At 37.7% G+C, this 15,298-nt stretch overlaps 1 protein-coding gene across 4 annotated transcripts in view; it reads right to left on the bottom strand.

Moving 5' to 3' along the window:
* Window positions 1-15,298, bottom strand: part of ppp1r9ala (protein phosphatase 1 regulatory subunit 9A-like A) — a 138,686-nt gene that overhangs the window by 38,129 nt on the left and 85,259 nt on the right. For all 4 annotated transcript variants that reach the window (XM_028806289.2, XM_028806290.2, XM_028806291.2 and 1 more), the window contains exons 10-13: window positions 15,100-15,196; window positions 8,255-8,462; window positions 4,555-4,700; window positions 1,201-1,519 (exon numbers count right to left, since the gene is read on the bottom strand). In XM_028806289.2, coding sequence (XP_028662122.2) covers window positions 1,201-1,519; window positions 4,555-4,700; window positions 8,255-8,462; window positions 15,100-15,196 — 770 coding nt within the window. The remainder of the gene's footprint in view (window positions 1-1,200; window positions 1,520-4,554; window positions 4,701-8,254; window positions 8,463-15,099; window positions 15,197-15,298) is intronic.

The raw sequence follows: 15,298 nt of genomic DNA, 5'->3' as shown, positions 1-15,298 counted from the left end.
AAAACCCCCCGGTTGGGTTCTTTGATGATAAATTCAATTAAATTTATCTCAATCATTGTCAAACAGTACAGTCAGTCTTTAACTCCCATATAAAGGAAGTTGAAAGGAATGATGATTCCTTAATAGAGGTTGTTGAAACTCTTGCTCCTACAAGGAATATTCTGGCAGAAAGAAGTATTTGTCAATTTATTTCCCTTAGAGTTAAGGAAATGTTGGAGAAGATGGAGGAAGAAGGATATACTGTACTGATAAATGTGGACTTTTTAAAAGAAATGTCCATAATTTGTATACCTCCTGTATTGAATACTTGAACATGTGGCTGAAACCACTGAAAGAAGTTTCTTCATTCAGGTGGATGTCTTTAAGAGACCCAGTTGAGTGGGATAGTGTGGTTTACACAATAAGGTACATTCATAACAAGGGAGTGTGCATAGATGACGTGAAATGTTTCGACCAATTTTGTAATTAAAAAAAAAAAAAAAATTACCGGTAACAGAAAGGAAGGATACTGATGTTTATGTACCCTGTAATGTAAGATGGGCTAATTATTTTAGCCATTGTAAGAATGAAGAGTTGTTCTCCAAGCTGTTAAAAATTGCTTAATTTTTCTTTTCCATATCACCACTTGATGCTTTTGTAGAAAGACTTTTTCAATTATAGAAATGCTCTCACTATTGATTTAATTAAGGGGCTAATGCTCACAAGATTCAATTTTAGTAGCATGCTATGTAAAGATTTCTACTCATATGTATCAAAGATCTCAGATTTACCGAGAAAAATAGCTTCAGTGGAAAAATATAAAAGAATGCAGATAAATGCAAATAAACTAAATTGAAAAGTGAAGTGAATTTACCATGTGTATCATTTTTTTTTTTTTTTTACAAGTTTATGACAGAGAAGCTATCCAAATAAGAATGGAAGGAATGAAGTCTGTTAATTTAAAAGGCTTGACATATTCAAAATATTTAATGGGTTATTAGTTTGCCAGTGACTAATTGTGGCCATCATATCATAATTAGAGCGATAAACTGTTACTAAAGGTTCATATAATTTTAAAAAAACCCAAAAGACAGTATAATGGCTTATTACGGCAACATAGGGAAAGGCGTCTTCAAAAGTTCTCATTTTTTGACCCAAATGTCCTCATTTTCAGAGACAGAAAGTTGGCAGCACTATACATGATGGATAAAATTGGCTTACCTTTGCTATCTTTGCCTTTTCCCTTTGATTCTCCCTTTCTGACACTTCGCTTGAGTCCTGAAGGAGAGTTTGAAGAGTCTTTGGAAGGGGACTGACTGGAGCTCAGACTACCATCTTTGTTTGGTTTAATGCCTTGATCAATGGAGTTCAGTTCTGATCTAATATTTGCACTTTCACCCAATGAAGGTACCTCATGTTTAACTTTATCCAGAGGCAGCTGCTCTATAGGTTGCAAAATTTTTTCTTGAATGCTTTTTGTTGACACTTCATTCGATGGAGATTTAACTTCAGAAAATAAGCTTGGTTTTTCAAAATTTTTCTGTATAAAACAAAAAATAAAGTTTCACCCTAGTGCACAATAAAGATTTTGTAAAATTATTTTCTTGAACATTGTGACGATCATATCATGGAAACAAGCCTGATCTAAATAAAGGCAACCATTGGGCTGGAGGAGGAGTATAGGGACCTAATCAATGACTTTGTTAAATGGTGCGACTCAAACCACCTACACACCTGAACACCAGCAAAACCAAAGAGCTGGTGGTGGATTTTAGGAGGCCTAGACCCCTCATAGACCCAGTGATCATCAGAGCTGACTGTGTGCAGAGGGTACAGACCTATAAATACCTGGGAGTGCAGCTGGATGATAAATTAGACTGGACTGCCAATACTGATGCGCTGTGCAAGAAAGGACAGAGCCGTTTATACTACCTTAGAAGGCTGGCGTCCTTCAACATCTGCAATAAGATGCTGCAGATGTTCTATCAGACAGTTGTGGCGAGCGCCCTCTTCTACGCAGTGGTGTGCTGGGGAGGCAGCATTAAGAGGAAAGTCGCCTCATGTCTGGACAAACTGGTGAGGAAGGCAAGCTCTATTGTTGGCATGGAGCTGGACAGTTTAACATCTGTGGCAGAGCGAAGGGCGCTCAGCAGGCTCCTATCAATTATGGAGAATCCACTGCATCCACTTAATAGTATCATCTCCAGACAGAAGAGCAGCTTCAGCGACAGACTGCTGTCACTGTCCTGCTCCACTGACAGATTGAGGAGATTGTTTCTCCCCCAAACTATGCGACTCTTTAATTCCACCCAGAGGGGTAAACGTTAACATTCAACATTATACATAGTTATTGTCTGTTTTTTCTGTTTTTCACCTGCATTGTTATCATTCTTTAATTTAATATTATTTATTGTATCAGTATGCTGCTGCTGAAGAATGTGAATTTCCCATTGGGATTAATAAAGTATCTATCTATCTCTATCTATCATTAGCTATTTAGTAGTTTAGTAGTATTTGTTATTACAACTAATATTACACAACACCTTCAAAATACAACAAATGAAAAAAAATCTTAAACTAGATGTCTGTATTTTCATATACAAAAAGTAGTAAGTTAACATTTAAAAAAAAAAGTATGTTAGCACGAAAAGATACTGTACATGATAAACTTCAATTAGAACCAGTTTGGTGAGGGGCAGTTTTATCTCAAGAGAAAGAATGGTGGAATGTTCTTTAAGCTAATAGGGGACTGGCAGACAGCCAGAAGGAAAACCCCTTGAAGGAAAGAGTCCCAAAAGAAAACAGGTTATAATCCTGCCACACATTCTGGAGGAAAGGCAGAAAGGTTGTCTGGCCTCTTTTTATTCTTAAAAAAAAGTGCAGGAATACCTATGGTATTACAGAAGTAATAGTAACTCCTGGGTAGCATTTACATGTCCTCTCCATGGCAATGAGTTTGGATTTAAGAAGAAAGATGGGACAAAAGGTCACAGGAAGGTAATGGTATGAGAATGCACACAAAATATTTCAATTTTTGGCCTATTTCTGAAAAGAATGTGAAACAAAGGTGGCCATTTCTACAAAAAAGACTGCTTCTCCCCTGAAATTTTTGGCAACAAGGGCAGAATGTCTGGGAGTTTAAACCCCATTAGTCCATACAAAATTAATATAAACCACAGTTATATCATTAAAATCTCAAGCAATATTCATCAAGCTTTTAAATTCAGTTTGAGTAAGCATCTTCTAATGTGCTACCAAATAGAGGTCTTTTAGGGTGGAGGCCTGGACAGGACTTACAAAGATGTCAGAAATCTAAAATGTTCCAATAGAATTATTAACATCTATACTACAGAGTTAATACTGTGACCACAAAAAGCATGTCAGTTTAAAATTCCAAATAAAACTAATGAGGCAAAGCCTTCATACAGAGGACCCTAAAGTCCAGAAAGATCTGCCTATCAAAATTATATACAGTACATTCCTTTTGTCTCAGCATGTAAATCAAGACTGTAGACTTCTTATTGTCGCATACTGTATGCTCACTGTTGCTTGCGTGAATTATACTGCTTTTTAACAATTTTAGTAGTTTTTGGTTTCTTTAATTCTCTTAATAAAAGTGTGTGGTGGTACTTGAAATACCTTGGAGTAGTTGCACTACTTTCATTAACAGACCCACTGCCAAATCTTTAAGGTATCCTGCTGTAATTGTTCCTTGCTTGTGTTATCATTATCTAAAAAAACTAACTTCCTAGGACTTGAAACATACAAAAATCCTTTCAGCTCTAAGAAACTTACAAGCATTTAAAACATGATACACATATTTCTTTGTATTTGTTGCACGTTTGTCTGCTGCTGTTTTAACATCATGTTATGTTTTAGTTGCTTGTCACTTTATTTTAAAACTGCTTTTAACTCCATTTACTGCATTTTTCTTTGGTGTATAGCATACTTGGCTTATAAAAAGAACTGCACTGAATAAACTGAATTCTTACAATCACAAGTAATGTGCCACTGTTTCAATTTGTATAGTTGAAGCACTAAAAACAGGTAAACCTACAACGGGCAAGTAGTAATATTTATTTGAATATGCGACATTTAGAGTAAAATACCTTTTCTATTAATCTCAATCACCAACTTTTATCACACAGGTCTCAGAACAGTGCTTTTAAAATAGCATTTTGACTACAAAAATGAGGTTCTGTTCAGAAACAGGCCCAAATATTAATAAAAGTTTAGGCAGATGTCAATGCCTCAAAGATTTAGACCATGAGTAGTCAAAAACACTTTCAAACACTTTCTTCAAGTAAACAAGCTTTAATTGTCAGATTACTTTGACAGTAACGGTGCAGCTCAATTTCATTAAATATGTCAACCTTAAATTTACTAAGCAATCTAAAAAGGAGAAATTATTGGGATAGTAAAACTATTGATTAATTTAAATGAATAGACTACATACAAATAATAGATATATTAATATATATTAATAAATATAGTTAATAAGAACATTCAGTGTGTATTTTTATAATCTCTGTGTAATCCAGACAGAAATGATGAAAGAAGATGATCAAGACCAACCTGGATGCTTAAATCTTCCGTTCCATACGTTTCTCTTAGTTTGTTTCTAGATGGTCTTTGCCTTCTTGATTTCAAAGCAAGCTGAGCCTTTGCTTTGTAAGCACTTGTATCAAGTCTTTCAGTTTCTGGAACAATGTCATCCAAATCTTTAAGCAAAGGGAAATTAAAATCAGTATACATTTTAATAACCCCTAGTACACAATGTTTAAAGTTGCATGTATACCAAATGGAATTTTTTTTATTCATTCTAACTGCTGATTATTTTATTGTGTAAGTACCTGGTAGTACAGAATCTAAAAAGAAAGGTCTGTTCGGCACCATACTGTATGGTGCATTTAAATACTTAACTAAATAATGATATTATGGATTGTTTTAAATGAAATGGGATGTGCCATCTAACACAATTTCATCACCATGTTTGTAGTGTAAACTGTGGATATACACTTCTTTTAAGCAATTCCTGTACTGATGGCCAAGATAGGTGTACTTTACTGTGATGTCTTGCAGTTCGTAACAAATTGATCTTGGGTTTGGAAAAACGAAACAGCATACGTGCAGACGGAGAGAAAGGAGGACATTACGGAAGCAACCGTCAAGTTACAAAGTTGCCATTTCTTTCTTCACCCAGCAGAATTGTGTCACCAACTAATATTGTCTTAAAGCTTTTATTCACTTGCTAGGATGCTGACATTCTAGTAGAGAAAATATATTTATAAAATGCACAAATGCTCACTTGAAACATATTTCTTACGGTCAACAAGACATCTAAAATAACAAGTACAACAGTTATGTGGGTAGTGTAGTTAAAAGTAACAATTTACTAAAAGGTCAAAAATGTAAAAAGGGATATTTTATTTCTTAACACTAGAATTACCAGAGCCTACGAAAAAACTCGTAGATCTGTCCCACCTTAAATCGCTTCTCACCTCTCCATCAGTGTCTTTTGTCCTGTAAATGTGCAGGTAAGCAGCAAACAGCAAGCAGCCTGCTATCACATCCCCAACCGCCGCACAGTTTTCTCAGCTCAAGTCTGTTTACCTGCGTGTCAGTTGCTTGGAGTTGTATAGAGTGAGAAGTCAAGCAAAATAACACCTTTTATATATACTATATCGTTATTTGGAACACGTGCATTTCATGTGTGTTCCGTGTCTACAACGATCTATATGTAAACATATCGTTAACACAGAAACGTTTATCATGTTTTAGCAATAACTGACAAAATGTAGACATGAAGTTTATAACGTGTGAAGCCTGAGGTCCAAATATCAAAGAAATACTTTCACAAAAGGTACAAATATAACAGAACAAGTGCACTTTTATTCAAAAATATAACTACAGAAAAAGAACCCGCCTTAGGGTGCGACACTGACACGCATTTACTATGACTGCTTCGGTGGCGCAACGGTATCAACTGTTGTCTGGTAATCAAAACTTCATGGGTTCGATCCCCGACGAGTCCATTTTGAGAAGTGAGCTGCTTTTATTTTTATTATTTTAGAATAAAAACATACATTTGATTCCAGTCTGTAACAGTCGGTGTAAATGTATGATACTTGTAAAGGTTAGCTTTCATTTTTTTTTAAATTCAGTTTCATTCTCTCAGTCGCGTTCACGATCCTACCCTAACCCCCATACACACATGACACTGCTGTTTTCACATAAAGATGAGCTATAGCTCTGCAGTGTACTTGTGACTTGACGCTGTAGGAAGTATGTAGATAAACCAAGGTAAATAAGTAAATAACATTCGATCTGGCTCTAATATACAAAGTACAGCGACGGCAGCTTCCACCTGCAGCTATATACTCTTCAGTTCGCAAGCGACTGTCCACGCTAGTGTTTACATATGGATGGTGTATGTGCCCTAAAAAGAAGTCTGACTGCATTCTTGATCTGGCTTTTATGTAAGTAACATATAAATGTTAATGTACAAGTATAACAAAACAAGTGCACTTTTATTCAAGGGGAGCAAGGAGGTGATGTGAGAGCATGAATGTGAGTGAGAGAATAAAACTGCGGAAGCTGCCATTGCTGTACTTTGTATATAAGAGCCAGATCAAATGTTATTTATTTGGATTTAGTTACTTATTTCCTACAGCGTCAAGTCACAAGTACACTGTAGAGCTTCCTGTGTTTGAGTGACACAGGCATGCTCAAAAAATACATGTGTAATGCCACGAAAAGTGCACGCAGACACTTCAGTTCACAAGCATTGGTACGACTTCTTTTTAGGGCACATACACCGCCCAGATGTAAACACTAACGTGGAGAGTCACTTGCAAACTGAAGAGTCTATAGCTGCAGGTGGAAGCTGTAGTCGCTGTACTTTGTATATAACAGCCAGATCAAATGTTATTTACTTATTTACCTTGGTTTATTTACTTACTTCCGACAGCGTCAAGTCACAGGTACACTGCAGAGATTTAGCATGAACGCGACTCAGAGAATGAAACTGAATTTATAAAAAAAAAAAAAAACCAAAGGTAACCTTTACAAGTATCATACATTTACACCGGCTGTTACAGACTGAAATCAAATGTATGTTTTTATTCTAAAATAGGAAGAATAAAAGCAGCTCACTTCTCAAAACGGACTCATCGGGGATGGTTTTGATTACCAGTCAACAGTTGATACCGTTGCGCCACCGAAGCAGTTGTAGTAAATGCATGTCAATGTCGCACCATAAGGCAGGTTCTTTTTCTGCAGTTATATTTTTGAATAAAAGCGCACTTGCTGTGTTATATTTGAACCTTTTGTGATAGTGTTTCTTTGATATATGGAATTCAGGCTTCATACATTATATACTTCATGTCTACATTTTGTCAATTATTATTAAAACATGAACAACGTTTCTGTTTTAACGATGTGTTTACATAGATCGTTGTAGACATGGAACACGCATGAAATGCAAGTGTTCCAAATAACGAAATATTATTTATAAAAGGTGTCACATGCTTGACTTCTCACTCTATACAACTCTAAGCAACTGACATGCAGGTAAACAGACTTGAGCTGAGCAAACTGTGCGGGGCGGGGGGATGTGATAGCAGGATGCTTGTTGTTTGCTGCTTATCCACACATTTACAAGACAAATGATGCTGACAGAGAGGTGAGAAGCGATTTAAGGTGGGACAAGTTTTTTCGTAGGCTCTGGTAATTCTAGTGTTAAAGTTACAGTCAACTAGGATCCTTGACTATTTATTCATTAACAAATTATTTGCACCCATATCAGTTGCCAAGATACACACTGGCTAAAGCAAAACAGCCAGTACATCACATTTCCAACTGCCGCCTTTCATTTCTTAGGATGAACACGGTTTTTATTTATTGAGTCCCTTTGCAAATGCTCACACACACACTTCTAAAGTAACAGCCTTCTCATAACCAACTCCACGAAAAAACACCTCATTAACTTGAGAAAGCACTGCTTAATACATTTTGCATCTGATATTTTGTACAGTTCTGTGCTATGTTACTACTGTTTATTAATGTTACAAAAGCAAATTATTGGCAGTTATATTGTTTGGCTATAAATTACCAGTCAATCATTATGACAATGCTTTACAGAGAAAAGAACTGCAGTAATCATTCATAAAAATCACAATGCATTCCTGACCATAAATTAACTTAAAAAGAATCACACATCAGATTAAAGCAACAAAGTTTCATCCTAAAAGGAAACTGGAAACATTTTGCATACCTGAAAGTAAAGTTTCAGTGGATTCTGTTTTTGTTGCAGTGTCATCAGTTCCATGACTAAAGGGAATGTCATCTGTATCAGATGCACTATCTAGCTGCTCGGAGCTACCTAGTGTGGCTCGGTCTCCCTGCCACTGCACAACATAACATTCATTCCTTTCTGTCTGCTTCACTTCATTCTTGGAATCTTTTGCCTCCAACTCTGTAATCTGCAGAAAAAAAAAGATTAACAGACCAACAGATATAAATAAATATCAAACACGCACATTTACCAGGGCAATATTTTTACTTTTTAGCAATAAGCAAGCCATATGATAAATCAGTACGTAAAGTGCAAGGATTCCAGTGGTCTAATTAGAGATACTGCCTTTAATCTGTGCCTCCACAATTCCTAACTTCTTAAAATAATGTTTTCCCCCCCAGAGTGATTAAAGGCAGACACTGTTAGGATATAGCGGGTTGGATAATGACTGACTGACTTTAGAATACCTAATGAACTTGCTTAGCAAGCCTTTGTTCTGTATTATTTATATAAAATTAGCAATATTTTTTATATGTGTATTAACCTTCAAATGTATTTAGTGAGTGTGATTATAATTATTAATGCATCTGTATTAATACACTAAACTATTAAAGTTTTTAAAAACATGAAAATAGAATTCAATACAATAGTAATACTAATGCATTTTTATTATACACTAATGGCTTCCAAAAAAACTGAACTGAAACAGAAGCTTTAATTTTAATAATATTTGAATGATGAGAGGACGTCTTCAATTATACTTTTGTCTTCATGGATGGCACAAAGAATAGAGCTATTTCTCACTGCATACTGAACAATAAAATCCATATTACTAACCGAGAATGCTAAACCGGATGGACGCAGGGACATCCGGCCATGGGCTGTAGCCGCAAAAAGACGTACTGCGCAGGCGCCCCAAGAAATGAGGCGCCGCGAGAGGCGGCCGCGACCACAGAAAAAAGGAGTGAGCACAGAAAAAAGGAGTCAAAGAAATGAGGCCCCGCGACCACAGAAAAAAGGAGTCAGCACAGAAAAAAAGGAGTCAAACGCAGGCGACGCACAGCACCGCACGAAACCCATTGCACACGAAACTAGCACACAAAAAAAAAGAAGCCGCTCACGCCCACCTGCAAGCCCCCCCCGCGCCCTTCCCCCTACAGGCACCAGACGGGACACACACAGAGAGGACGATTCAACAAGCCCCTGTCACACAAAAAAAAAGAACCCAAAACCACCCCACCCACCCTACAAGCAACAGACGGGACACACACAAAGAAGAGGATTCAACAAGCCCCTGGCACACAAAAAGAAAGAAGACGCTCGCGCCCCACCAATCCTCCCCCCCTAACCCCATCCCCCACCCCCACCCTCCGGTCAGACGCCGAAAAAGCACACAGCGCCGCACAAATCCCATTGCACACGAAACGGAACCCACACAAACAGGAGGATTTAACAAGCTCCTAATGCACCAAAAAAAAGAAGCCGTGACCGCCACGCCAGGCCCATTAGAGACGAGACATGGCACACGAAACGTTCACAACAATGACAAATCAGACCCACAAACACCCTAACATCAATAAGAAGTGACACCCAAAGCCCCATTTCTAAAGGAACCGTCCATATTAAACAAACGTCATCTCAACACCTTCACACTAGGCAGCATAGGTGGATCTCCTTACAATAAAGCACTATTAACCGTTCAACTGCAGAAAAGGCTCCATATTAACAGTGAGTGCGATCCTCCTTATTACTTATCCATATTTCGCATGCTGAGGAACAAACAAGTCATGAATACACGCTCACGGGTACAAAACGATTCGGCTCTGATAACAGGACCAAACACATGAACCCGCATGAAACAACAAAATACACGGCGGTGCATCTGCATTACATCCTACAATAGTTCATTTGATTTTGCATCTACCGGAGTAAATATCAGGTCACCAAAAGGCAATGACCCATACTGCTTTCGCGTATGTGGACAAATATTACATCGCATTGGAACAGTGCACCCTGAAACAAATCAAGAACGCAAATATGCACAAATCACGTCGGCACCTACAAAGCGCTTCTGAAACCGCAGAAGAAAAAATGTCTCGGCTCCAAAAACACATGTCACTCCTTATTCCAAATACCGGTCCAAATCACAGAAACATCGGTATCCACTATGACAATGCACAGTAACAATGCACGTGACATCCGTCTTGCCACACTATTAATTATAGATGAATGTACAATGGGGGGCGGCACGGTGGCACAGTGGGTAGCGCTGCTGCCCTCGCAGTTGGGAGATCTGGGGACCTGGGTTCGATTCCCGGGTCCTCCCTGCGTGGAGTTTGCATGTTCTCCCCGTGTCTGCGTGGGTTTCCTCCGGGGGCTCCAGTTTCCTCCCACAGTCCAAAGACATGCAGGTTAGGTGGATTGGCGATTCTAAATTGGCCCTAGTGTGTGCTTGGTGTGTGGGTGTGTTTGTGTGTGTCCTGCGGTGGGTTGGCACCCTGCCCAGGATTGTTTCCTGCCTTGTGCCCTGTGTTGGCTGGGATTGGCTCCAGCAGACCCCCGTGACCCTGTGTTCGGATTCAGCGGGTTGGAAAATGGATGGATGGATGGATGTACAATGGCATCCAGTCACTTACTCAACACCATTGATAAACTTCTACAAACGTTGATGAATAATAATATTCCCTTTGCGGGAAAGGTACTTTTATTAGGAGGAGATTTTAGACAGTGCTTAACTATTACTCCACTTACAATGTGCTCAGCTATTGTTCAGTCCACCTTAAAATACGCGGACAATTGGCATTGCGTTGATGAATAATAATATTCCCTTTGGAGTAAAGGTATTTTTATTAGGAGTAGATTTTAGACAGTGCTTACCTATTACTCCACATGCCATGCGCTCAGCTATTATTTAGTCCACCTTAAAATACGCGACGACGTCATATAAACAACACAAGACCGAACTACAATACATATACAGGCGCGAGACCTGATTGGTGATAATACGAAGAAACGAACAGTCCGCATATTAACAATGACTTTGATCCTACTTATCACTTATCCATATTCCTAACGATAAAGATCAAACAAGTCCTCAATTCACGATCACGGATACAAAATTAGACAGCTCGAGTAACGGGACCACAAACACGAACCCGCATCAAACAAAAAAATTCACCTCGGCGCTCTTCTAAAACCGCGGAACAAAAAATGTTACGCGAACAATTGGCTTTGCTTTCTAAAGATACACTTGGTACAAAGCATGCAATTTCCAGATCCCGAATATAACAATTGGTTATTACAACTAGAACATTGTACACTCACCAATACAGATGGACTTCACCCAGATTACGGAGATATTTGGAACAGCGGTCTCATTAGACCAAATGCCCCTTTTAACACAACGCACTATATTATGTCCAAAAAATATTAATGTTGATCACATTAATAACCAGGTCATTTCATTACTTCCGGGAGAGGCACGGCTCTTTCTAAGCTCTGACAAAGTTGCCTCTGATGACGACAATGAACATCTGAATTTCCCCTTAAAATATTTGAACACTATTAACCCAGCCGGATTACCACAACACAATCTTAGCCTTAAAAACAAAACAATAATCATGCTATTAAGAAACCTTAACACTAAACAGGGTTTATGCAATGGCACACGTTTAGTCGTCAACACCATTACACACAATGTTATTCAAGCAACAGTTCTTACAGGATCACATGCTAACAATACTGTTCTCATTCCTAGAATTGACCTTACGAGTTCTGACCTACAATTACCTTTTACATTGAAACGCCGACAGTTCCCCATTAAACCTGCATTTGCCATGACCATCAACAAATCACAAGGACAAACCATGGACAAGGTTGGCATCTACCTCTCTGAGCCCGTTTTTGGACATGGACAACTTTATGTTGCCTTCTCACGTGTTCGACGTTCATCTGACGTTAAAGTTACAGTTATAAATGCTCCATGCCAAGGAAGACTCATTCAAGGACAGGACACCATCTTTACTACTAATGTTGTGTACAAAGAAATATTCCAATAAACCATTACTCTGTGCCAAACACTATTTTTTGCTTTCTATATGCATCATCCACACCTGCACACTATTCTATATCTAATTCATACATCTCACTCTTTGTCATGCCCCAACGCCAGGGGTTGGCGAGCGAAGCGAGCAGGGGGCGGAGCCCCCTAGTAATCTGATAAATGCCATATTCTTACCAAAATGTGAATGAATGCTTCATCTAAAGCTCTTTAAATGAAACATGACAAATATTCACAAATGTGACATTTCCTAGGTTCCTAGTCTATGAAATATGTATCTAAAATGCAAATGTGACATCAATAGTGTACTATGTTTTATCTCACACTTTCACTGCTTGTCATTATAAGGGGTAAATGCCAATAGGGACTCTGCTCTGTTGGGCCCTTGAGCAAGGCGCTTAACCGGCAATTGCTGAGCACTTTGAGTAGTGAGAAAAGTGCTATATAAATGCAAAGAATTATTATTATTATTATTATTATTATTAAGACTACCTGGAAATTAGTTAAAATTAGTTCTGATCTCCTTCTGCTGTTCAGTGCAACAACCAAGGATCATCCACTGATAGTACTATACTAGTATTGTATCAAGACCAGAATTTGTAGTATGGTATTATATCAGGTATACTTCAACTGACAATTTGTGCCTTAAAAGGGCAAAAACAAACATATACTGAGAATCTTTAGTAAAAGCAAGAGGCACACTATGGTCAGAGATATAAAATAAATAACTAGTAATTGGTCATTGTGATCTGTGAACCAAATTTTCTTATGTATACTATATTTTTACAATATATAAAGAAAGTTTTCATAATTTAAACCACAAGCAGGTAAGTGATAAATCCATCCAAACCAACACAATCTCGCCTCTCTGACTTTGTCTCCCAACCATCCAACTTGAGATGACCCTCTAATGTCCTCATTTCTAATCCTGTCCATCCTCATCATACCCACTGCAAATCTTAGCATCTTTAACTCTGTCACCTCCAGCTCTGACTCCTGCTTTCTGGTCAGTGCCACCATCTCCAACCCATATAACATAGCTGGTCTCACTACCATCTTGTAGACCTCCCCTTTCACTCTTGCTGATACCCGTCTGTCACAAATCACTCCTGACACTCTTCTCCACCCATTCCACCCTGCCTACACTCTCTTTTTCACTTCTCTTCCACAATCCCCATTACTCTGTACTGTTGATCCCAAGTATTTAAACTCATCCACCTTCGCCAACTCTACTCCTTGCATCCTCACCATTCCACTGACCTCCCTCTCATTTACACACATGTATTCTGTCTTGTTCCTACTGACCTTCATTCCTCTCCTCTCTACAGCATATTTCTACCTCTCCAGGGTCTCCTCAATCTGCTCGGGGCAGAGCGTCTGCCAAGTGGTGAAAAGTTAAACATATTTTTTTTGCATTTATTCTGTATTTACTTATTTATCTTTATTAGTTCATATTCACAGCTCAAAATACCTGATACTGTGAATATAATCCAGTAGCAGAATTATGCTTTAAAATATCTGTCTCCATTTTTTCAATGTGTCTCTCTCAAATCAGATATTTGAAATATCATATTCTTTTTGTTCTTAACATCAGCCATATCATACATATTGCATACCAGGGATTTTTCCTGCCTTGCATCCAAACCTGCTTGGGTAGGCTCCAGGTTCCTGTGATCCTGCTCTGGATAAACAGGTTTAGATAATGTATATATTGTTCTTAATCTCAGATGCTGTCTCTTTCATTTTGTGCCTGTCGATACTCCTATTACCTGCTCTTGCTCTGCTCATTATGGGTTTACTGTTCTTATGGTGGGCTTTTCAAGACTCACTCCCCCTAACCTTCACACTACATGCTTGTTTTTCTTTGTTTCCTCCAAAACCGCTAGGTGGGGTCTGCACACTCATTCAAGCCTAAGAGTCCTGTTCTTCCTTAACCCCCGTGATTTTCATGGTCACACCTGTCTGAACACAGTAGAATCTCTTTTCTTATTTTTTTATATCTTTCCAGGCCTGCAGGTGCAATATACTGTCTATAAATTGTTTGTGCCTGAAATGGAATCATATATCAATATGACTGGTAGAAAATAAAGCCCAGTGTTTGACATTTTTGAATGAAATTTTGAAGGTATTCATTATAAACACATTGCCGTTGGAGTGGGATATGTTGTGTGCTGTAGACAGAGTAAAAAAAAACCCTCAAACCTTAAAATTCACCTAAAGTTCATGACAAATTGGCCCATTCTGGGCAATAAAAGGAAAAGAAAAAAGTGCCAACAGTCAGCACAGATTTGTTCAGCAAAAATGACAAATATTTTAAAAATTATAAAATTATGTCAAATTGTTCATATTCAGTACCTGGTTTTGATTATACTTGTTTTTATAAGACAAAAACAAAACCAAATAGTAAAGTGTGATGTATAGTGTAGTAAGCTTCCACTAACATTAAATTCATTAACCCATTAAGTGAATAGTTCTGTCTCATTGTGACACAAGACCTAAACTCCATAGTAGCTCTTTAACCATACTATAATTACTAAAACTGAAACTAATATATATAAAAATAAAATAGAAATGTCTTTGTAAAATAAAAACTAAACTAAAACTAAAAATACATGATGAAGGAAAACAAAAACTAAACTGAATTTCCAAATAATGTCAGAAAAAATATAGCAATAAAAACTAATATAAAAATCCAAAACTATAATATCCTTGGTATGTGGTCTACATATAAACATATGTACATGACATAAATATGATTGCTTACTCTGTCCTCTAAGGTCTTCAGCTGTGCTTGATACATTCTGTCTTTTTCATCAAGAGTTCTTCTTTGGTCCTCTTCTTTTTTAAGAAATTCTATTTCCCTGAGGTGAAAACATAGAATGTTCAGTCATTCAAATCATAAAGCAGTACAGCCACTTAACCACAAGTGTAAGCAAATAACTGTAGTAAACAAAGAATCAATC

Source organism: Erpetoichthys calabaricus, chromosome 8, assembly GCF_900747795.2.
Source record: "Erpetoichthys calabaricus chromosome 8, fErpCal1.3, whole genome shotgun sequence".
Taxonomy (NCBI): domain Eukaryota; kingdom Metazoa; phylum Chordata; class Cladistia; order Polypteriformes; family Polypteridae; genus Erpetoichthys; species Erpetoichthys calabaricus.
Note: the sequence above shows the minus strand (reverse complement) of the source record. Positions and strands in the feature narration are given on the sequence as shown.